General features: G+C 40.0%; 1 protein-coding gene across 5 annotated transcripts in view; it reads left to right on the forward strand.

The window, feature by feature from the left end:
• Nucleotides 1-23,516, forward strand: part of grik4 (glutamate receptor, ionotropic, kainate 4) — a 170,351-nt gene that overhangs the window by 106,797 nt on the left and 40,038 nt on the right. For all 5 annotated transcript variants that reach the window (XM_085916413.1, XM_085916414.1, XM_085916411.1 and 2 more), the window contains 3 exons: nt 5,620-5,785; nt 11,911-12,089; nt 16,053-16,106. In XM_085916413.1, the coding sequence (XP_085772539.1) occupies nt 5,620-5,785; nt 11,911-12,089; nt 16,053-16,106 (399 nt within the window). The remainder of the gene's footprint in view (nt 1-5,619; nt 5,786-11,910; nt 12,090-16,052; nt 16,107-23,516) is intronic.

A 23,516-nucleotide genomic window follows, 5' to 3' on the forward strand; every position in this document is an offset into this window, starting at 1 on the left:
ATCGTCTGATCAATGAGATAGAGATCTCGTGGTCAATGTTCCACTTTGCTAAAAGGCACCATGGGAGCCGCGGCACACTTCATCTTTATCACTCGGCTGCTACTTCCATGGCTACTGGGACCTGAAGCAGGCTCATTACTAGCACAAATTGAGATCTCGCTGCTGGTACTGACACCAAGATGAGATGGTTTCTAGGGCGGAGTTGCTGCAGCCATGTTGGGCCTTCCTTTTTCTCCCCTTAATTTTTTTTCTTTTTGGGGGTAGGAGTATTATCAATTGGTTTCAATGTGAATACTGATTTACACACAAAGGCAGCAGAACGTTTGGCGAGAAGTGTTTTCAAGGACAGATCTCTTATCATCCAAGCCTTTGTTGTGTGCTAATGAATAGCCAGAACTTTGCAACATGTGTACAGTAAACAACACCCCTTCAAACAGTGTGAACGCGGCTGACATGTTTGATGACCCATAAAAAAAGTGTTATGATGAACAGGTTTGGCTCTTCCTCTATTCAAAGTAACAGATGTACTTTGCACATTATGGCTCTGCTCTGCATATGGCGAGCTCACCTACTCGCACTGCTTCACTCGGATTCACAGCAGGCAGGTAGCAGAAAAGCTTTTCACACTCGACTGCATAACTCTAACACAGTAGTTGGTGATTCCTGGCCTGTTATTTGAATATGACCAGAAATGTTCTGTTGAACTCGCATAGCCCGCAGTGGAGCAAAAACGTCTGCCAGGGTCGAACAATTCTTAACGTGGCAGTCTGTCTAACTGCTAGGCTACTTTAGCCCCGAAGGTCTAGCGCAATATATATTGGTTTGGACCCCGATGCAAATTGACTAACTGTAAATGTTTGGGTGGTTTTATTGCATCGAGGGGGAAATAAAGGCATATATTGTTGTTCCCCAACAAATTAAATGGAAGGATACATTCCAGTCACAAATTATACTGTTGACACAGTTTTTGTTTTATCATGACAACAATGAGCTTAATATAGCTCTTTTGTGATAGTCATGATGTGACAATGTGTGATTTTGCATTGACAATGGGTGTTCTGTTCATGTTCATTCGAAGATGACTCACAGCAAGTCCTCATAACATTGTAGTGTCTGTTATGACTCATGGAGGCGTTAGCACACTGGTTCGTAACAAAAGCAGAATTGTATGGCTTTAGGTAACAAAAACGTTACAAACCGCACATATATACTACCTCTCTCTCTCTCTCTCTCTCTCTCTCTCTCTCTCTCTCTCTCTCTCTCTCTCTCTCTCTCTCTCTCTCTCTCTCTCTCTCTCTCTCTCTCTCTCCCCCCCCCCCCCCCCCCCAATTAGCAATCAAAACAGTAACCTCTAAAACTCACAATTTGCGTCCATGATTAAGTCAATGGACATCACACCACTGTCTTGCCTATCTAAGGATTCCAGCTTTCCTTTAGGTCATGCTAGCAAATTAGAGGGTAATGTTGTCAATAACGAACGTAAGCCTATTGTAAGCGCATGGTAATTGTTTGCCGATGAGCAAAGGAGCATCCTCTTTCCTCCTGTGAGCAGGACGTGGATTGTATTTGTTGGCTCCTGTGAGAACGTCCTCATTAAACGCCCGTCACGCCGCAGTCTTGCAGACCTGCCATCCCTTCTGTTACACTGCAGGGAAAACACACGTGTGTGCATATGTGCGGACAAGAGCACACGCATACTATATGCACAAATCCAAAACAGAACGAGCAGAGACAGTTACCATTCGCTCAATCGGCAAGCATAACTTGAGAAATTGTCACGAAACATGATATCAAATGATTCATTCTATAATCGATATTACTGAGTGATGTCAGCCAAAGTTTAAAACAAAACGAGGATTAATTTAAAAACACATTTCATCTTTAACACAGCCAAATTATCATTAGATTATAATACTTAATAAGTAAAACAAAAACTAACAACTCAGTAAACATGATTAAACTTCCAAAAGAAGAATATAAATGGCCACTGTCCATTTTCCTGCCAAACCGCAGTATTTCAGCAAAATCAACGTATCTGCCAAGCTTTAACTGAGAACGAAAATACATTATGTCCTTGACGATAATAGTGTCTGTAGTTTGTACAAAAAAATGTATCAGAACAAATTATCCAGTTTTAACTGGAATCTCACTCTCAGTTGTTTTCATATGACAATCGAGCAGTAGCTTTCCCTCGTGTTTGACTTGTACTCGGTCTTCATCTGCTCATCCGCCAGTCAGCTCGCTGACCAACGTTTTTCTTTCAGCAACAGTCAACGCTGCGGTTCATCACAGCAATGCCGCCAGAACCTTTGGTTCTTAACGTTGGAAAATATTTGATATTTTCTTACAGCCTTCTCCAATGTCAATAATGACTCAGCAGATGTTTAAATAAAATAATATGCTTCAATTTAATTCCAAATATCAAATGTTGACTTTCAGATATTTGTTTTGCGCCTCAGTAAAAATATGCAATCACTCTTCAAACAGTAAATTAAACACCTTAAAAACAGAGGGATGGAAAATATTGGATATTCATTTACATTCATGAGATGAAAATATAACTATATATATTCACGTACTCTATATTAAAGTGGAAACGGAGGCTTGGAATCGGTGGAACAAATAACAGACCTCAATTTCTTAATGTCACCACATGAAAATAGGTTTTAGTGCTACCTCCAAATTTGTAATGACTTTCCTCCATAGAGTTCAACTATAATTGGAGTTATACCGGAATGACACAGAATACACATCGCACCGATTTTTCCGATCAATTGACCAATATGGGTGAATTATCGGAGCTGTTGGTTGCAGATAAGAAGTGTGACAGGTGCTTCGAACGCTGGTCTTCTTGTCGGGACATTGATTTTTCTGTCTTTGGAGTCAAAACATTGCGCGGCTACTGTTAGGTAATCAATTCGTCGTATTGCTTGGAAGAAAAAAGGGTGTGGGGGGATTCGTAAGATCATATCATAGAAGCTGGTCTACAACCTTACGGTTTCATTTTGCAAATTTGACTAATGAACCGAAAAAAGAAAAAAATTTGCTTATTTAGACGGCAAACTAGTGAATCAACGGCATGTTAGAAGACTGCAGCGAATTAGTGCTATCCATTTTCCCCTGATAGCTTCAAGGCACAATTAACAATCAATTCCACACAATTGACCAAATTCTTAACGAGCAATTAATCGTTTCTCTGCCCGTCCCCGATCGGAAATAGCTTTTTCAGTAACAAAGGTAACACCGGGACAAAGTTTAGGGAAACTTTGACAACTGTGGAAAATAGAACAGAACCCTACATTGAGAATCAAGAGAAAATGTGACAACTTAGTAAAGTGAAATGTGAGATTGGACAAATCCAATTGAAACAATCAAAGATGGTCCCAGAGTGGGGGCTCAGTTCCCCTGCGTGCTGCACTACTATTATTCAGGTTTAGGGCTCCTTATTACCCAGGTTTGAATGTTCCATCGGGGTGCTGTCACTGCCCCTCTATCTATCCAGACACCAAGGGACTCCATTACACAACAATGGGCAAGGATTGAAAACCAATCAAGGGAATATGGGGACGAGGAGGAAGGCAATGCATGGCCGCTGAGAAGAGCTCAGACAGGCAATCTGCCGTGATGAAGAGGCTCCCTTCCCTGTTGCTCTTCTCCAACCCGGCATGTCCTCCAGTATCCCCTTCAAGCCCCACTGGGCTCCGCCCTGATGGCTGGCCAGCTGACTGACCCAACACCTGCTACTCACTCTCACCCCATTTCCCACTCCGGACTCACAGACAACCATGGTTGTGAATATCTGCTCACATCTACTGGCACTAATTTCATTCAGGGAAAATGGATGCAAGCTGGCTTTGAGTTGTGATGCCGTGTTAGCAAGAGCCAGTTTATGGTCACATGGAGTAGTTCCCATTATGAAAAGGTCATTGGCTTTGGAGTTTAACAATCTGACGACATGGTTTATAAGCGCATTTCACAATTCCAGGTCATGCGATCTATGCGATCAGACCAGTTTTGAATAGCTCCATCTAGAGGAATCAAAAACTACAACTGGTTCGTGAAGCCGATTTGAAGCTTCATTTGCCCATCACTACTGTGAGGCATTTAACTTCAAATGTTCTGCTCTGCATATCTGCTCACTTGCAGTAGAAATTTGCCTGCGTCTAAAACACCTTATAGTGCAATTGGAGTTGTTTGGATTTAATTACACGCCACGTGGGAATACATATATTTCTAACGCTGCAGCAAATCAACACTGTGAGAACAAGGGTAATCAATCAAGATTGCATGCCCCACTGAAGTGGACGGGAGAAGTGTATTTATTGATCCTCAACAAGGGCTTGGCTGACTTTTCCTTTCTTACCCTCTGTGTCTAATTTTTGTTGACACAAGAAACACTGTATGCCTTTTCTACTCATTAATGAAATCCTTTTCTCAGAATAATACTAAGCCGGGATTTCAACCTGGGTTTTGGACGCAATTAGCTTGCACAAAATGTACCGAAAAACATCCCTAATCAGAAAGATATAACTAATTTTGATAATGGATGATGCCAGTAAGAGTTACACTGTTTCACTCTCGTCCAAGCAGATCAATTGACGTTAATTTCTCCGAAAGGTTCCTTGTTATAGCTGTAGAACACTATCAGCGAGTAGATTTACGAGATGTTTTATATATTTTGTCACGTCACCTGGAATGTAGATGTAGTGATCCGTGAAGTCTTGTTTAAATGTGTTTGAAAACCTGTGGAGGCGTTCAAATGAATGCTGTGGAACAAGCGCTTGTTCTTGTGGGTGGTATGAAAACAATTTCTGTGATCCATACAGACATTTTAGTATCTTTGTTACTCACTAAAAATGTGTGGTGAGTAGCTGCTTAGAGGCTTGGGTTTTCTTTGATTCCCGAAAAGAAAATATTCACGTCTGTTTGATGGGGTCCTTATTTTTACGTCATGTCAAAGGGTGCCAAAAGTGAGATGTCTGCTTTAGTTGTGATTTGACTCAAGGTCCAATTTGGGTTGCAGGTCCTAACCTCCAAATTTATTTTGGAATTGGGATAGTGATTCGAAGCTATTCTATTTTATTTATCAAACATGCCACATTAGTGGTGTCAGACGTTTGATAGCGTAATGTGAAGCCAGTTGAAATAAAGGTTAAGGGTACTTCTCCTCAGACCACGATCAGATAGTGTCAGAAATGAGATACTGAGCATGTGACTTCTCTGACCCCGCCCCCCCGACAGGAATTGAATTTCTAGCCATGGTTCAAATTCAGGTTGAAGAGTGGTTCCTCAGACATCTGTCTTGGAAATGTCAGATGTGGTTTGACTGCTTTCAAATTCAGGTTGAGGGTCGTGTGCTCCTCAGGCATCTGTGAAAACTGCTGTCAAAAGTAAAATAGTCAGCTGATTTCAAGCCGCTTGAAATAAAGGTTGTGGGTGCTACTTCTCAGACAACTGTCGGATGGTGTCAGGAACGTGATGATCACAACATTCCCTTAGATTAGATTCATTTATTTTTTTCATTATTCACATCATGCCAAAATGTGGGACGGTTTCATTTAACACCTCTGGCAATAATTCGACGTAAATCCTAATCCTAATTTCCTTGTCCCGGTACAGGTTCCCTATGTGAAGGTGGCTCCGGAAGACATTCTAAAGGTCCAATTCCCTCGTTTCACCACTCTCGACCTGAGGCCAACCAACATGGATGTCAGTCTAGCTGTGGCGAGTCTTCTCACCTTCTTTAACAGCACCACCTCCTGCCTCATCTGTGCACAGGCCGACTGTGAGTACAGAATCCAGAATCATCTTCACGTTCACCAGCCTCCATTCCTACACCTGCCGACATAGTGCAAACAGTGTTTCATGTGTTTTCTTTTAAGATGTGTTGACACACCGTGCTACCCCAGATGCACGACAACTGCGTTCCAGCAGCAGATGCGGCACTTTATCAAAATCTCACCCTCTGACACTGTCTGAAGCAGCTGCTGCAATCCGCAGAGCATGCTCGGGTGCCAACATCCCAAAATAAACAGTCTGCACTCCATAATCATCACCTAGAAATCCAAATTAAATATACCTTGTCTACGGGTAGTCCCTCAACGCCACCTGATAAGGATCAAGCTGTGACAGATGAAAGAAAAACAACGAGTTGGTGGGAGGAGGAAATTTTCGAGGTGTAGGTCAATGCCGGCATTGATTTCACCGACTCCTTGTCAAAGGCACTCGTTAGATTCCAAAGATACTAAACTGAATGACCTCAAAAAAAGCCTCTTAGATCCCCTTGGGGCAAATTTATTTTGGCAAATAGAAAGGAAGATTAAATCATGGCCTGTTCCCACCCTCTTGTAGTCCAGCGAGCAGTAATTACAACTCCCCAGACAAAGGCATGGTGACCCTGAGTGGCACCGGCTAACCTTTTTTCTTTGCTTTCACAGTCAGCTTCACACTTTCAGAAAGAGAAATGCATTCATATCAAACGGCACACAGATGGAGTTGAAACATGTCGACTCACACCTCCTTTTGCGTCCACTTTGGCTACGACCCACCATTAATTTCCACTTAAGTATTTTAACTGTCACTCAAAGTATGTCCGGGACATCTATGCACGAACAAAACATTTTTTGAATGCACTACAAATTTATGTCAAATATATTGAGGATTCTGTTCTAGGGCAGATCTCAGAGGTTACTTCTTATTTTTGTGAGTCTATTATTACATCTTACAGTGTTGGCCAAAAATGATGCCGGCCTCTAAGGTGCCCTTAGGACATCAACTTTGGAGTGTTGGGGCAAAAGAAACTCATTTTAAGTATTATTTCTTCCCTGTGATTGTGTGTTGGCATGCTGCGAGGGGCCTGAAATGAAAATGGCGAAAAGATGAAATAGGAGAGTGGTTTGTTGATGATGCTGTTGAGCTGCAAAACATAAGCAAAATGTAATGATGGAGCTGAGGAAAGCGGACAAACAACCTCTGGTTTCATACGCTGGCATCAAGTAGGAGATTGCCCAGAAAATGGGGCGTATTGATTGCATGCTTTCCTCTGACCTTTTTCATTCATTTGAACTGAGTGGCAGCATGCCTCGTTTCATGCGCAAGGTCCTCCGGAATCGTTTGGTCCCAGCTCCCCGAACCCCCCCCCCCCCCCCCCCCTTTCCCCGTCGACTATTGCGATCCGACATCGGCTTGGCAGCGTGCTGTCAATGACTCGTCCACATGTTCTGGCCTCATTAATCATCCGCACTACCGCCAGCCTAATAGAGTGTGACCAATTCATGCACATTTTCCAACGATGGCTGAGGACGCACAGGAGTGGAGATGTAATTATGCCCAAAGGTAGATCGTACGCCAACACAGACGTTAGTCGAGCGACAATCCTCATGATGCAATGTTTTAACATTTTCCCAATACGACAACTGTGCGATAATTGCTATAATGGATCAAATCCATTTATGGCATGTCAAATGCTACTCAAGAAGGGAAAATTATTCTTTGCTCTTGGAATAGCTTTTCACACCTTTTTAAGCATGCATTAAATTTTAGAATACAATAAAATATTTTGTCTGGAGTGTGAGGGAAAGCCCACTAGCTGGGTTTCATTAAACCAAGCCTTTTTTTTATGGGTTCTGTTGGCTTCCCAAAAATAATTGGAGAGACTTGTATATGAATGCAGCTTCGTTGCCATCATGAGAAGTGAAGCCACCAGTGGCCATCTTGTATTGCCACTCTTTTGCCCTGTGTAGGAATTATGCCATCATATATAATTATTAGGAATTATGCTATCATTCATAATGCTAATTATGCTATCATATATTCATAATGCAAATTATGCTTATATACTATAGTATACCTTTCTGAGCTGGCCCTCGTGAACCTGCTAGTTTTCTCATTTGTCAGTGTGGGTGTATACAAGCAACACACAAATATATGGAGACGCACACACACACAAATCACTTTACTTATTTGCACCAATACTTGTAGCGGCCATTTGAAGGGACACCAAAGTGCACTTTCATAAATGAGGTGATGGGAGGTAGCTGCAACTACGTAAGCTCAAACAGCACATTTAAGAAGACATTCTTATTTCATTAAGGAACCGGTTTCAGGAGCTAGTGGGCTCTTTTATTTGATCTTATAAAACACCCATGAGAGTATTTCTAGTCGTACTTACTTGCCGTCCATATATTCTGTAATGCAAATGTGAACTTGACTTTCACAATCAGCTACGTGAACGACGACACACTTATTTGCTGGCAAGGACCAAAGTCAAATAGATTTTCCAATGTACGCTTCAATGAAATAAATTTAACCTTTGCTGATTCTGTTTTGTGCTCACTAGATAGTCAAGAGCAGCACAATGAAAATTCTTCTGTTTGTTGTTGAAATCCTGAAGGTTGTGTTTCCTTGGTAGCTTTAGTTTCCTGTGATTGTTAATGGCCTGACACTTGACATTTGAAACCTACAATCAAGGTTGGTTAGTGAGACACCTTGATGATTAAAGAAATGTAGAGAAAGATGTAAGGTTGACTTGCAGAGCTTAATTGAAGGGTTTGGTATACATGAGTATGACTGATGATATGATCATTAACTTGCCATGGTGGTGAAAGTTGCTGAACACGCTGGAAATGTTTTTTCAGTTTGTTTCATCAGCTATTTAGTTTGTGGACAGATGTAAAGGTGATTAAGTGCACGTGTATTTCGTTTGGGTGTTCCTCGTGAGTTTGTTCAGATTATATTACTTCTATTTTTATTCAACAGATATCTTGGGTTACTCTTGGGGGTCATTTCTTGTTTTCCATTTGGTTTAAATAGAAAGTGTTTGTTGTCTCTGTTCAACAGTCCCAAGCGACGCCCACCCGCCCCTTGCATTAATGCAAGAATCACATTTTTCCTCAAGGTGAAAATCTCTTTTTTTTTTCTGCTTTAGCAGTTGGTGGAGTGACTCCTATATAATGACTCTGGAACTGAAGTGGTGCATAAATCTTAGTGAGTGCTCGGGAGGCAATTTGGTGGATAAGAGTATAACAAGACATTGACTATTTATCATCTTAGATGTCAGTATAGGGTGGACCCACATTTAAATCCCCTTGCACTGCAGTCAAACTAAATGACAGAGTAATGGATTTGTCTCTACGTGATTGTTTTTCATCATTCGAATCATTTGCTTGAAAAATAATGCACACATTAATATTGCCGTCACTAGCAAATTTGTTCTCACATTGTGCTTCGTTTCAAACAGAAATGTAACAAAAACAATAATTATGTAAATCTGTTGTGACTGACATGTTCTTTATTGTGTGATGTACATCGAAGCATTGCCCTAACTCATAAAACAATAATTAGAGTTTCAAAAGACTCCTCAATCAAATAAATGATTTTCAGAGTGTATATTGCACAATGGAGACTCATCCGTGAAAGACAAGTGTGAGTATTGAAACATAATGAGAAAAAAAAAAGTTGTGTACATGGGTATTTATCAACCTGGTGGCCTTCAATAGAACCCGAATAGCGATAACAATTTCACTTGAATAATCTTGATCGGTGTCTTTACGAGCCCAACAGTTTCGACAAAAGAAAATCTTTGATTTAAAAGTTATGACACTCTTTTTAGTTGCTGTCATTGTTACTTTGAGTCAGCACCTAATCCACCCGCATTAACTTTGGGCAAATTAAAAGCTTGTCTCATAAATCCGACTTCCCACCACGCGCGAGTATTTCTTGCGACTAGTGATGATGGAATAAATATTTAATTGTGTTAAATTTCATTTTATTAAACACTTCATGAATATTTAGGTTGAAACATTCCAAACTAAATAATTCAAATGGCATTTAAGAGTAGTTGCAGTATGTTTAATCGGTATTTAGATTCTGGGGGTCTCTTCTTTAAGAGGTCCCTAGACCCCAAAAATGACTCTTATTTGGAGTGCGAGAGGAAACTAGTGTCCTCAGCACTGTGAGGCTAACGTGCTAACGGCTAGCACACTGCGGTGTTGTCAGGCGACTGCGCCTGATGGGAAGTCACCGATGAAATATGGTTCCCCTCTGTAGTTATATTTTGGGTTAATGGGGCGGCGATTACGCTGGCACCTCACGATTTTTGACACATCTCCTCTACTGTACATTTTAAAGTTCACATTAGTAGCAAAGTCATAAAAGTAGGTCTTACTATGCCCACGGCTAAATGATGACTCATCACAAAAGTGTAATATATTATTCACCTGCACACGCTGTGGATTTTTATTCTCTGCAGCCTGTTGTGGCCACATTTGCTCTTTAGATTTGTGCTTGCTCGTAATGTCGGCATCAAAGCAGAACTCAAAAAGTTAAAATTAGGAAAAAAAAAACGGCTTATTGTTACTGCAGTTCTCTGTATAGCCAAAATGTGTCTGACAACACACATCAGTCAAGGTCAAACTTGACTTTTTGTATTCAGCTGTATATTTTTATTTTATTCAGGCGAAGCAAACTGGTTTCCCCAAACCAAACAGTGAGCGATTATGGCATCCTAGTATGGAAAAACTCCTCTTTGATTGTGACACAGTAAGAACCCTGATGAGAGCATGAACTTCCTTGGGTGTCACTATATTTGTACGCGGCCGCGTCAGACACAGTTCACCGTCTGATGTCATAAAATCGACGTGAAATTGTATTTGATGTGAGCTGCAGCACAGGCTTGGATGCCAGGAAGGCAGACAAGGAGGGTGATTTAGTGGAAGCTATTTCAAGCTCATCAAAGACGCTCTGTGTTGTAGCACAGAGGGAGCAGCAATGACAGGTTCAAGGCAGGGGGGGGGGGGAGTGGAACCGGGGGTCTCATGTCATGGGCGTCCACATACAGCAAAACAAACACTTTCAATATTATAGCGCCATGCAGACAGGAAGACATCGTTACTGGCGCTGTTAGGCACGACGGGGAGTTAATGTGCTTGACCGGCCGTGCCGCTGACAAGTGTGATTTTTTTTTTTTTTTTCCACATTTATTAAATAATGTAGCTTCCTATGACATGAATATTATTTGGGTGACATAACAGACTTTGTTGCATTCCCATCAAAGGAATGGAAATTTCTCGTAAAATGACGAGCTATTGTATAGTAATGGAATGTAAAATCTTGAATAAAAATCTATATAGCACTGGCATTGACATTTATGACAATAAGCTTGTATCAAGACTTGGTGAAGCAGCATGTGACTCATTATCGAAGGTTGCTTTTATAGTCGCTGTCAACAATCAGATGCTTATCATAAAGTTGGGAATAAATGTGACAGAAGCTGCCCTTTGACCTTATACTGTACTGACCGCACTTGCTCCATTCGCCATCTCCTCCTCGAGTAATAAACAACAAAAGGCCTGCTTCTTTTTTTTAATTACGGTAATATAAGATATTAACCTCCGCAGATGAGCTCTGACAAGATGCCAAGGCGACTTTCATGCTAATTTGCCGAGGTCTGTGCTCTCTAATAATCCCAGTTGCGTTTGCTTTCTTTTCTATATTGGAAATTAGCCAAATAACCTCTCAGGGTCTCTGCTAAATATATGGATGCCAAGTGACTCGTTAACTTCTGCCAGGAGCCTTTTGATTAAGTTGGCTAGGTTTTAATTAGTGCAAATCCCTCTTACCTTACTGGAATCAAAACTGTGTTTTAGTACAGCCAATGAGCAGAAGGGCATTTGCTCAAAAGGCTTTTGTGTGCAGTCACAACAGAATGCAAGCTCGTCTTTTTTTCTGCATAGGAAAATTGTTTCATCAGTGATATCGGTATGGTCGTCATTAATAATTTCTACACACCCCTCTGAATCTTCTACATCTACGTTTGTTAAATGTTATTAGTGTTAAGACGATTCAAGTCTAATTTAGAGTCTTCACTTTGTTATAAGTAATCCACTGCGTGTATATATCTGTGCTTCTCAGGCTTATTGAACCTGGAGCAACTCCTCAGGCAGTTCCTCATCTCCAAGGAAACCCTGTCAGTGCGTATGCTCGACGACAGCCAGGACCCGACCCCGCTCCTGAAGGAGATACGAGACGACAAGACCGCCACCATCATCGTCGACGCCAACGCCACCATGTCCCACATCGTTCTGGAACGGGTCAGTGTTGTGTACTCACGATAGAAATGTAACAAGACTCCCCCAGGAGTGAGAAATGCTCAAGGCAAAAAAATTTTCAAGGATAAAAGTAATTCAATATGTAGAAAAAAAAAAAAAAAATAGTTGGTTGGGTTTCAATTTTGATTTGTGGAGATATATATTGTATTTCCCACAGGGTACAAAGGAGAGAGAGAAAAAAAATACAGGAGGAGTAAAATGTTTTTTTATCGCCATAATCCATTTGCTGTCTTGAATCACAAGCAAGATAAATTGTTGCACTTTGGGCTGAGGGCACATCTTTAAAAAACACAGCATCATCAGTCTACAGTCAGAGAAACAGTCGGAAATAAAGCAATGTCATAAAGAATAAGACTAAAAAAAGATGCTGCTACATACAAAAAAATATTGATGACAGCTTAAAATATCATCTCAACGCATGTTTCAGCATTTCAATGCCACTATTTACCACAAATAAAATGATATGTGGGATCTCGATACAGTGAAGATACTATGACTGGGAAAAAAAAAAAGCGATATTTTGCTCACTGATTTTAATGCAGGAGGCACAAAATCAAATCCAGTGGGGCGGAAAAGGTGAGTACGGATGTCAGTTGTGCTGCTGAGGTACTTTGTAGCAGCAAATTGCACAAGGCATACTGTGTACATCTTTTCTTTTTTCTTGACACAGACAAAATGTAGCTCCACTTTTGCATTGATATGCTTTGTTTACCCTGATTTGCCCACCAAAACTAGAATGACTTTAGCAAAATTTTAATTTGGGCTGTCAATGTCTACTAGTGGGTTAAATTTCTGATTCATATTCCATTCCCAATCTGAGGACCATACGTTGGTTGACCTTAAACGCATGACTATGGGTAGTTCTCCGTAAGTATGGGCCAGCCAGATGCTTAAAAGGAAACCGACTTTGAGAAGAAATATTTATTTCCTTTTACCATTAATCACCAGATTTGACTGCTTACAATATTTCAAGCATACCGCAGAGATACAATAAACAACCATGCTGAGATTTGTGCAAATTTTATTTGGAGGGATAAAAAATAGTCATCACGGCCACTTTGGTTCTTAATTCATAACACACAATTTTTTTATTCATAGCACACCTTAGGAAAAGTTTCATTTTAAGCATATGTAATGGACCTGGTTTGGAACCAATTCATTTTGGGGCCTTTATTTCACACTTCTGGGTCATTGTCGTAATCTGTAAATCCCTCTGTCCATCAAGTCCAAACAACTTTGTGAATCTCATTCTGTTCTAAAAACATCAGAATACTTCATAAGTGTAGCTATTATGCAAATCCACAAAGCCCATTGTGTTAGGGAAGAACATTTTTATGGTGCCATTAGTAAGTGTGACACTGTCTCCAACATAACAATATGATCCTTATGTTCTTTGTCCTCTCCGGCACATGCTGATAATTAACCTTTCAGTGCATTATTAACACCTTGGACACTTAAAATGATGACGCTTCATCTGATTGGAGACTAATGTCTAGAAGGGACTGGATGGCATCGATAGTAGGATCTGGGGAAGTGAGGATGTTTGGCAGCGGCATATGGCCCCGCTGTAATTAATATACACCTCATTATTTCTGCAAGACAATGGATGGATAGATGGCCAGATTGAAGGTGACGTCAAGTGGATGCATAATGGAGTCGAGCGAGGCGGCGTTTCGTTCTGTTCTCATTTGCGCTTTTCCGCCGTAGTCTTCTCCTCAATCAAGCATTCGGACTGCCATCAGCGGTCATCTGGTCACCATAGCAACCCTGACAACCACAGGCCAAAGAGCAGTGGGAGTCCACAGTGGGATGTCTTGCTTCTCGTCGCCTTTGTAACCCTTTCTCTCCTTCTTTCTCATCGTTATGACTTTAGAGCCACTCCAAGTATTGATAGATACGGCCATGACATTTAAAGGGATGACTGGAAGATTGGAGCAAACAACAGGAAATGAAAAGGAATTTGGCTTGGTATGATGACAGTCCATAGAATTAAAATGACCCCACAAACTTATACCTGCGAATAAAGTGACGACTTTGTAGAGAAAAAAAAAGATCCTGCGACCATGGAAATCACAATTCAAGGCCACTGTGGACAAAATTGGATCGATCCCAAAGGTGACAGGTTATAATTTGTGGTTGGATCAAACGTGACAGACCGTGGATGCCGGACCTCATTTAGAACTTGCGAGCATACACTCCTGGCACACCCAAACGTAGCCGAATTCGATCCCAGTTGATTAATGTCGAAACACTTCGTCGTAACGGTGGCATATCTTTTCTTCTGTTCTCCCCGGACAAAATATTATGACTGTAGTTCTCCATGCGTTCTTGTTATCTATCCATCCAACTTCTTTCTCCCTTTCCGTCCCTTTGTGTCAAGCTGTCTGCCTTTGTGAATGTCAAGAGACAAGGGTGTGGAAAAACTGGCAATCCCAACTCTCAAGTGGAGAGCAAATCATATCAAAGCTTCCCCACCGACGCGTTTGCCAGGCTCAGATGATAAGAGCGCCCAACTTGTCCAAAGGGATCCCGACATGTCTTGTGTACATCCTCAAATTGAGCCTCATCGGACAAAGGTCGATCTAGCCTCTGTGAGCTTTTAGCATTCGGAGCGATTTAGGTCAGTTGTGCTAGCGTGTTGAATGTAATCTCATTCAGTCAGGGGACAGCCGCAAAGTCCTCGAGTAGTTAAGATAGTCAGCTCACGAGTCAGCTGGCTTGAAAAGACAGTCGATTTTCCTTTAGCCTTGTTTTCTTGAAGTTGGCAGAATTTTAATAACTTCTACGCAACCATGCGTTAAACACCTAAAGGAGTCTTTCTTAATTCAGTTTAATGAACTTTTTGTTTTATTATTCATATTGCTATTAAATACTCAAGATGAATATTCAAGACTTCAGCGGCTTCCAAACTAGGGATAGAAGTAAATTTACATGACAACAGTGAAGGAAATTAAATATGAAAAAATATATTGGAATGGGAGAATCTGAATGTTGTAAATATTTCATGCTAGCTAACGCTACTTGGGGGTAGAGTCATATTGTGGGTTATTGACAAATTTATCAGCCATTTTAAACTACTTTAGTCTTGATTTTAGACAACTTTCAATCACACCTGTTAGTTTTCAGCACTTTTCATCAACCTCAATCTGTTTTTTGTTTTTTTAATCAAGGATTGATTCAACATCACCTCTGCTAGTTACGGCCCAAGTATTACGCTCCATTGTGCCTCGTTTACTTCATGACACGACTAATCAACAATCGGTTCCACACAATCAACCAAATGCTTAACAATCAATTAATCAATTAATTGTTTTTATGGGACAGTCACGCTCTGAATGATCTGTTGTACTTGTTTGGACAGCAAACTCTTTGGGACACAATTAATTGCAACTGTGCAGCCAAGTGTTCTCCCTTCTATTTCAACTGTTTCAAGAAACAGTTACAATAATCAATAAGAATTGACACAAGAATTTATTTTTTTTCAATTACTATGACCGTTACTATTTAGTATTTTTAAATTTGATAGCAATTTAATCAAAGTGGAGGTTTTTCAAGGTCAATGTAGCTAGTTTTGGAAAATACTGACCTGGTCATATTGCATACTGTGTGCCAATACCTATTTTTGATAATGACGGTAATTCTGAAAAGTTCACCATCTCCTTCACAGTTGCACTCTGCTGTGACTTTGATTTAATCAAATTGTCAGCCAGTTGTCGAGCAGCATACTAATTCACCTCAGAAATTTAATTGCTCCCCCTAGAGCTGCAGTCAGATAAATGTCTGTTCTTATCAAGAATGGGATTTGATCAGCGTGCCGCCGAGTGGAGCGCAAGTTGGCTCACCTCTCACCCCTTCATATCCTTCACTCTCTCCAGTTTGTCTCTACAGTTTCCGTTCAATCTCCAAACCTTGATTTTTTTTTTTTGCTCCTGTTTTTGTGTGCAGGCATCAGAGCTGGGAATGCTGTCAGTCTACTACACGTACATCTTCACCTCTCTGGTAAGCAAAAAAAAAAAACAACATTCAGTTGCATCTTGACTTTTTGCAAAACTTTGTGACGGGGTGTTGCCTGGGTCAAATATTTGTAAAGATCCATGTAAACCTTCCTCTTTAATTGTCGTATAAAGGTTCAAATTAGTTTCGTTCATAATAGCTCCGCAGAGACGATTCACTCCAGGCTAATTACAATTAGGTTGCGCCCATCTTTTGGCATTCGTTCACAGCTTGAGAATTATTTGCTTTTTTTCCATCACTCTTACTGAGAAATAATCTCCCACACCACTCTCTCCCATGCCATCCAACACGTAATGGAAACAGCGCAAATGTCTCCTTGGTGACGCATCTCTAAAGCTTGTGCATTATTCTCACCGAGACACAAAAGTACAAACAACACTGTCGCCACAAAAATGTATTTCAATGTTGTTATGGACAATTTAGAGTCTTCATTTAAAGGACAAAATATTCCAAGCATAATTTCATTTTCCAATTTGTTATGAAAGTAGGATTGTAGTTTATTTACCTCACACTTCTTGGTTGCTACGTTATCTAATGGAATCATTGAGTCTAGAAAAAATAGGAGAGCTGGTCCTTTCTTCCTAAAAGATTTTTCTACACTACAGCGAGCGAACATACAAGGCGCAAAGGTTAGAGCAAGTTAAATAGCCTACTGGCACTATCATTTATTTTATTTCTGGCTTCCCTATATAATACCACTGCCTCACTTGGAGCCTATGACCTTTGACCCCAACAGAAGACAACGATACGGGAGCCCAGTGTCTTCATAATGGGATCTAAGGCTGATTTGTCAAGAACATCTTAATTTTCAGCCTCAAAAATGCTCAAGGGAATTATTTAGCACTTCTCTTAAACAAAGGAACTAAATTTCTGTCAACTAAAAGATTAAAATCCCGCTCAAACATCGTGTATTTATAAAACAGGAGGATGAAATTCACGATTGTAAATGATGAATCGTGTCGTAAAAGGACAACCGATGATGATACGTGCGCGGCGTACTTAAGAAGGGCATGTTCGATTAAATATGCATGGATTGGAAGAGATAATAGAATGTTAATACATGCGTATTAAGTGCAGCTAATTCACTTTAGAATCGAAAGTGAATTTTAGGTCATGTTATTGCTCCCCCTGCATGTCTTGCACTTAAGGGCGTCAATGAGCCTGTTCTTTGCTTTCATTTCGTGTTGGCTCTCATTCCTCGCCTTTGTTGGCTCTTATTTCCTCCGAGCGCCGCTTTCTTCTGTCTGCTTTAGCCCACTGGCACTCCATTTATCTTTGCTCGAGACATCCCTGACTAACGATCTGCCACAGCGCTCCGTTGCCTAATCTGTTTCCCTTAAATTATCTCTAGACGCTCGTCAACGTCCTCGCGCTGCTCAACTGTAACTTTTCGTGTTTCTCTAGTCTTGCCCACTCACAGATTTGGCCGATTTCTGTTTTCAGTTTGGGGTTCTGCTGCATTTATTCAACTTGAATGGTTTTTGTTCATCTTTTTATTTTATTTTTCTCAAGAGATGATGTCAAGAAAAAGATCCATTTAAAATCACACAAACCGTCAGGCATATATTAATTTGTCAAATTGATATGCTGTATTCCAAAATCGAAATATTTTTACACAACAAACAGCTGTAATAGAAAGTCTCAAAAGCCCCTTTGTAGGCGTTTGGTTTCTGTTTTCTAATTTCAGGTGTCACAAAAGCAACAAAATTTTGTGTTTTTCCTTGAAAGCTTGGAAAGGTTACCTTTTACAGGATTGTTGCGGCTGAACAGCCGACATCATGCAGCCTCTCAGCGGCAACTTAATATAGCATACACACGGGAGTCATGCACACACACAAAGATACACAGAGGCTTGGCGTAGCCAAGCTGATGGATGGTAGGCACAAAGAATGATAAAAGGACACACGCTTGTGCAGGCAGACACATTTTCAGTCCCACTGGCACTCAGTCTGTGCTGCGTGGCTTCCATCTAAGTGATTTGTTCCCCACCGCCCGAGCTACTCGGCGGGATTGAATAAATCACATCAGGCTGCCAGTGACTCATCATATGTTGATGGGACCCCTAATGTCATTTGAAGGTTAGCCGAGCACAAGATCGGGCCTCCCGGTGACTGCGTTGCGTTTGTTTTGATCTCGACAGAAAGAAAAGCGATGCGCCGCATGCGTGCTTTTATGCGATTGGGAACTTTACTGTGTTCAAGATGTGTTCTGAATGCAAATATTCGGTCAAATTGTGACTTTACGCTTGAGCTGAGCAATATGAATATCATGAAATACAAAATAGGCTATTATAAATCACAATATACCACCACGTAGACATTTTACGTGATTCTATAAAAAAAAAAGATACAACACACCAAGACTGCTTACTTTTTCTCACTTTATTTTGAAGTGAGATTAAAGAGACGTGTATCAAATGAGAAATGCAGCCAAAACTTTTCCCATATAAAATTATCGAATGTAAACAGATGAGGTAAACAACTACATATTTTTTGCAGGAATGAAGCTATAAATCTAAAGAGGCATAAAACATAATATGGATTTAAAATGAAATGGATTTGAAAAAGACACCAGTTCTACTATAATGTATTTTTGATGACGTAAGTGGGTCACAGTATAACAAGTCCAGCCCAACAAAGTTTTTTAGAACCGTCTCCCACCATAACCCCCAAACACAAATCTTGTTAGATATGACTTTCGAAGTGCAGAACGAGTACATGGAGTGGTACAGAGGCTTTCTTTTGTGTTATATAAAACAATCCCTGAATTATATACAAATATACCTTGTGTTTCTATTCTTCTGTCCGCACCCTCTTCTCTTAATACATTGTGTCGAGTCCGGTCCTTCCTTTGGAGTAAGATGTGAAAAAAAATCATGCACTAGATTTTCTGAGGCTCATCCTTTAAGCCGCTGTTGAAAGCTCTGAAAGGTGCTGAAAAGAAAAACAACAACTTAAGTCTGTATATCATTTTGTTGTGTGGATAAAGTAGATTTACGTAGTTTGGATGGATCAATGTTGCCAAGTGCCAGCTGCAGGTAAATATGTGTCATACAGTATACCTATATAAATAATCAAAATGGACTTAAATGAATTTGAGAGACTTTGGGGACATTTATTATTATTATTATTATTATTAAGTGAAATGTAACTTTATCTTTTGATGCTAGTTCTACTGAGCTCTTTCGGTGTCTTCAATCTTCTGATTTTGTGACACTATGGGATTTTTTTTCTCCCCATTCAATTTGAGAGATTCTCCTGTTCATTTCAGCTAATGTTGTTGTTTTTGACCCTCATTTTAATGTAGACCTACTATAGTCTTATGAAGTGTCCCGCCAATCCCCCCCCCCCCCTTAGGCGGAGGCTGTTATCTAAATGAATTTCCATTCCTCTTTGTCAAGACACTGGCATGCCCTCCATGCTTTATTTGTAAGTTGGGCCTCTGAGCTCAACATAATCATGTGCTTCTAATTATTTCTTTCATTCCCCCCCCAGAAAAATAGAATTGTCATCTAAGAGCAACTCAAATTATTATAAAGGTTTGTTTTCCTCCACTGCGGTTGTTTTGACCTTTGGTGTTTTTGTCATTTCACCTTTTCCTCTTAAACAATCCTCGCTCCATCTTCAGCAAACAATACATTTCCCCCCCACGCTGCCTTCCTCAGACTTCAGCTTTGATGAAAAATATTATCTAGGTGATATAAAATTCCAATTTCATGTGTTTATTTGCTCAGGCTGAATCTCCTTGTCAATATTTAAAAGAATTTGGGTAGTATAACTGTAAAAACAAAACAAGAAAATGCATCAAGCTTGCCCTGCATGAACTCAAGAAGCACCTTGTCAATCAAACTGCTTCAGCGTGCACTCATTGTGACCGTGAAAATTATTCCGATTTAATTAATTCCCCTTCGCTTATGTCAAGTTGATAATGCCCTGTTTAGACATAGCTGAGACTCAATCAGCTGAGAAATGGAAAATGTAATGGGCGACGCGGAAGGGCACAAAAAAGGCATGCAGACTGTTAACAATATTTTTACTATGTCATAAATAATATGTGCTATCTTATCATTTGTAATCCAAACAAATAATGCTCTCTGTACAGTACTCTACTGTGATTTACGCTCTATATTTTTTTTCATCTGTCTGAGGATCACTTTCGTTTCCACACTTTAAGCAACCAAAACCAAAATGGCGATCAAAACCGAGCGAAACACGAAGCGCCAACATAATAGGGCTAAATCTCTCCAATAAACTCAACGGTACCATTAGAATAAATAATTTGACGTTCAATGCTTCAGAAAAATAATGCACCTTTGTGTGAAAATGTTGTAAAATAAACCTCACTGACTTTACACCTAATAAAACGATACGTGTCATAGGCTAAATAGCACCGCTTCAAAGTTATGAGTGCTACTCAAATCTTAAAGCAGTTTAACATTGCAGAAAATGGATAGACATTGTAAACTGAATTTTCACAGATTGAGTCAAACCGTTGGAACAGACTTTTATCTCAATGGCCCCAAAGTCTCTACTTCTATTTCTCAGGTTGCTAAGACAACAAAAGCAAACTTTTGTGAGCACCATTTTTCGCTGTGGGAATGCGAGTTAACTGTCATGTAAGAAAAGGATGATGTGGAGCTTCCCGTTCCTCTTGTAGTCATCGCGCTTTAGTCATTCGTTCAACCTTCTCGAAAAGGAAAATGTCACATTCTCACTTAGAGAACAGAACGATGAAAGATTTGACTTATGCAACGATATCCAAGGATGGTGTTATTCTTAGTCATGTTTGCATAAATTTGTGGGTTACGTTGGCAGAAGGTGCAAATATGCCATCGTGAACTGAAGTGGTATGTTGGCTGATTATGCCAACCTTCACAAATAAGGTGCATTTCTTTTTGTTGACCCAGAAAATAATTTATTATTATTATTATTATTATTATTATTATTATTATTATTATATTACTAGCATGTAGCAGAAGTGGCAACAATACCACACTCTGTGCTTGAGTCGAAGTGCAGATCCTTGTCTTGTAAATACTTTAGTGAAAGTAGAAATACTGATTCAATCCACAAACTGCGTAAACAATTTCTTTCTATGAAGTATGTTATTTCTTCTCTCCCGATAACGCAAAGTTTGTCTACCGCAAAATCCTCCAAACCTGCTTGCCTGTACTGTAATGACTCCATGTGTCCATCCACCCTGTTACCACCCACTTTCCTTCCCACTCCCACTTCTTGATGCCTCACTGAAGGCAATTGTATTACACGCTATTATCTTCTAAATCCCTCGGCTTGAGTCGCACAGCTTACTGTCGCTTCTTGCAAGGAAAGTTGGAATTGGTTGTTGACTTCCCTTTTATATGCTGTTATTTCCTCCCATCATCATGTGCCGGATAACCAGTAAATCTTTTTCCTACTACATTTCTTCATTTATTCTCCATGCCATCTTCATCCAATTCTTCTATCACATAAAGTATGTAATAATCATAAAATAAAAAATAATAATCATAATAATCATAATAATAATCATAATAATCATAATAATAATAAAATAATAAGGAAAATACAAAAGTACACGATTCACTAACAATACTAAATCCTAACAAATATTTTTACCCAGATTTGTCTTTGATTCCAAATTATATTGTCTAAGATACAATAAATTTTTTCTCCCATATTTGGAAAAACGACACACAAAACAGAGAACCAGGATGCAAAAAAAAAAAAAAACATACCAAATTACATCCCGCATGTCTTCATATAATGGCCTCTGCTAACAGACGCGGTATCTCAATTAGTCAGCCAATGTTGTCCACTGGAGCAAGACAACAGCTCCCCTCGTACGGGCAGACACTTCGTTCCCATTGTATTGGATTCATTCTGTGTGGACTAATCAACAAACAACGCTGGGTTTTTGTTCCAGTCTTTTTCAAGCATGATGTAAAGGTCAATAAAGGCCTCCTCGCTAATAGCTGGCATGAGCGGTTGGCAGTTGCGTCAATAAACACGCCTTTCCCAGGACCATACGAGGAAACGTACCGTTTAGTGTCGACCGCAAAATGAGAGCGGGACCGTTTTGTGGCGCAAATGAACAATATTGTGTCGCCACCGTGTGATGTTGATTTTAGTGCCTATGGTCATTTATATGATCCAGTTTCTCTTCATTTCTCGTGTGTTCTTCCACTACAGGGATTATTTTATTTACAATCCACTCCAAATTGTGAGAATTGTACAAATCAGCATTTAATTGAAGTGTTTTAGTTAAGGAGTCCAATCACACATTTACCACGCCAACATCTCTTTTTTTTAACACACGGGCACATAAGGGCCACTTAACACTAAATACGCTGTTTGGAACTAAGTGCTACTAAAATGTTGCAACTGCTGTATTCCTCTGTTGGTTACCGGAATGTCCTTGTGATTTTAGGTCAATTCCTCTTCCGTGAACGAGAGCTTCGATATTTTAATAGTAGGCTGCATTAACATCCGCTCAGCAGCAACAGCAAGTATGCAAGCAAACAAATTGTTAAGGATGCAGCAACTTCTGGGAAACTAGACGTCAGCGTTGCTCTGTCACGATCAATTTATCAACGTCCCGTTAGGCAAACATCACAAGATTAAATGTGAAATTGATTTAATCAGAGCGCACACAAAAAAAAAAACCTCTTAAGCCTCTTTGTCATCACCATTGACGGTTTCCTTTTTAGTGACAGCAAGCGGTTTGAAACAAGACTCGGAATGGCCTTAAGTCAGTTTAATCTTCCTCTAATTCTTTTCACTTTTGAGATGGTATTGAGTTTGGAAGATGAAAATGTTGTTTATACAAGATGCAGTATGGCTAGAATTGTTTTTTAAACAATTAACACATTCATGTCAAACTTAAAACTGTTCAAATTAAAATTGTTCAAAGTGTTCTGTTGGGGTATTTATTTTTTTCCAGTTTGCTGAAATTTTGCGTTCGCAATATATTTTTTGTTTTTTTTACAATGTGGTCTGAAGTATAGAAAAATGAATCGGAAAAAAATCAATCACTAGATGTCAGAAAAGTTTCAAGGCCGGTATTGCAAAAAAGATAGTAGGCTACTGTATTTTCCAAACACTATTCAAAAGTGAACCTATAAACTTTTCTTATTCAGTGTTAGCCAGACAATCAAGCAGTACATCTTGCAAACAGATTGTGTGGCATTGGCTTCATTCAGTTCACATAAACAGGTGACACTTTGGTGGCATCAAATCTTGGGGCTGCTTCACCATGACAACGTGTCTGCTTACAATTCCTTGCGCATCCTCCAGTTCCTGGAGAACATTTGGTGTGCTGGAGCAACCTTCTGGCGCTGTGTGAACTCCCCCAACCCCCTTGTCTTTCACAAGCTAAGGGGAGGGGCTCTTTTTGAAA

The sequence above is a fragment of the Syngnathus leptorhynchus genome, chromosome 7 (assembly GCF_054491065.1).
Source record: "Syngnathus leptorhynchus isolate UIUO chromosome 7, UIUO_Slep, whole genome shotgun sequence".
In the NCBI taxonomy this organism is placed as follows: Eukaryota; Metazoa; Chordata; class Actinopteri; order Syngnathiformes; family Syngnathidae; genus Syngnathus; species Syngnathus leptorhynchus.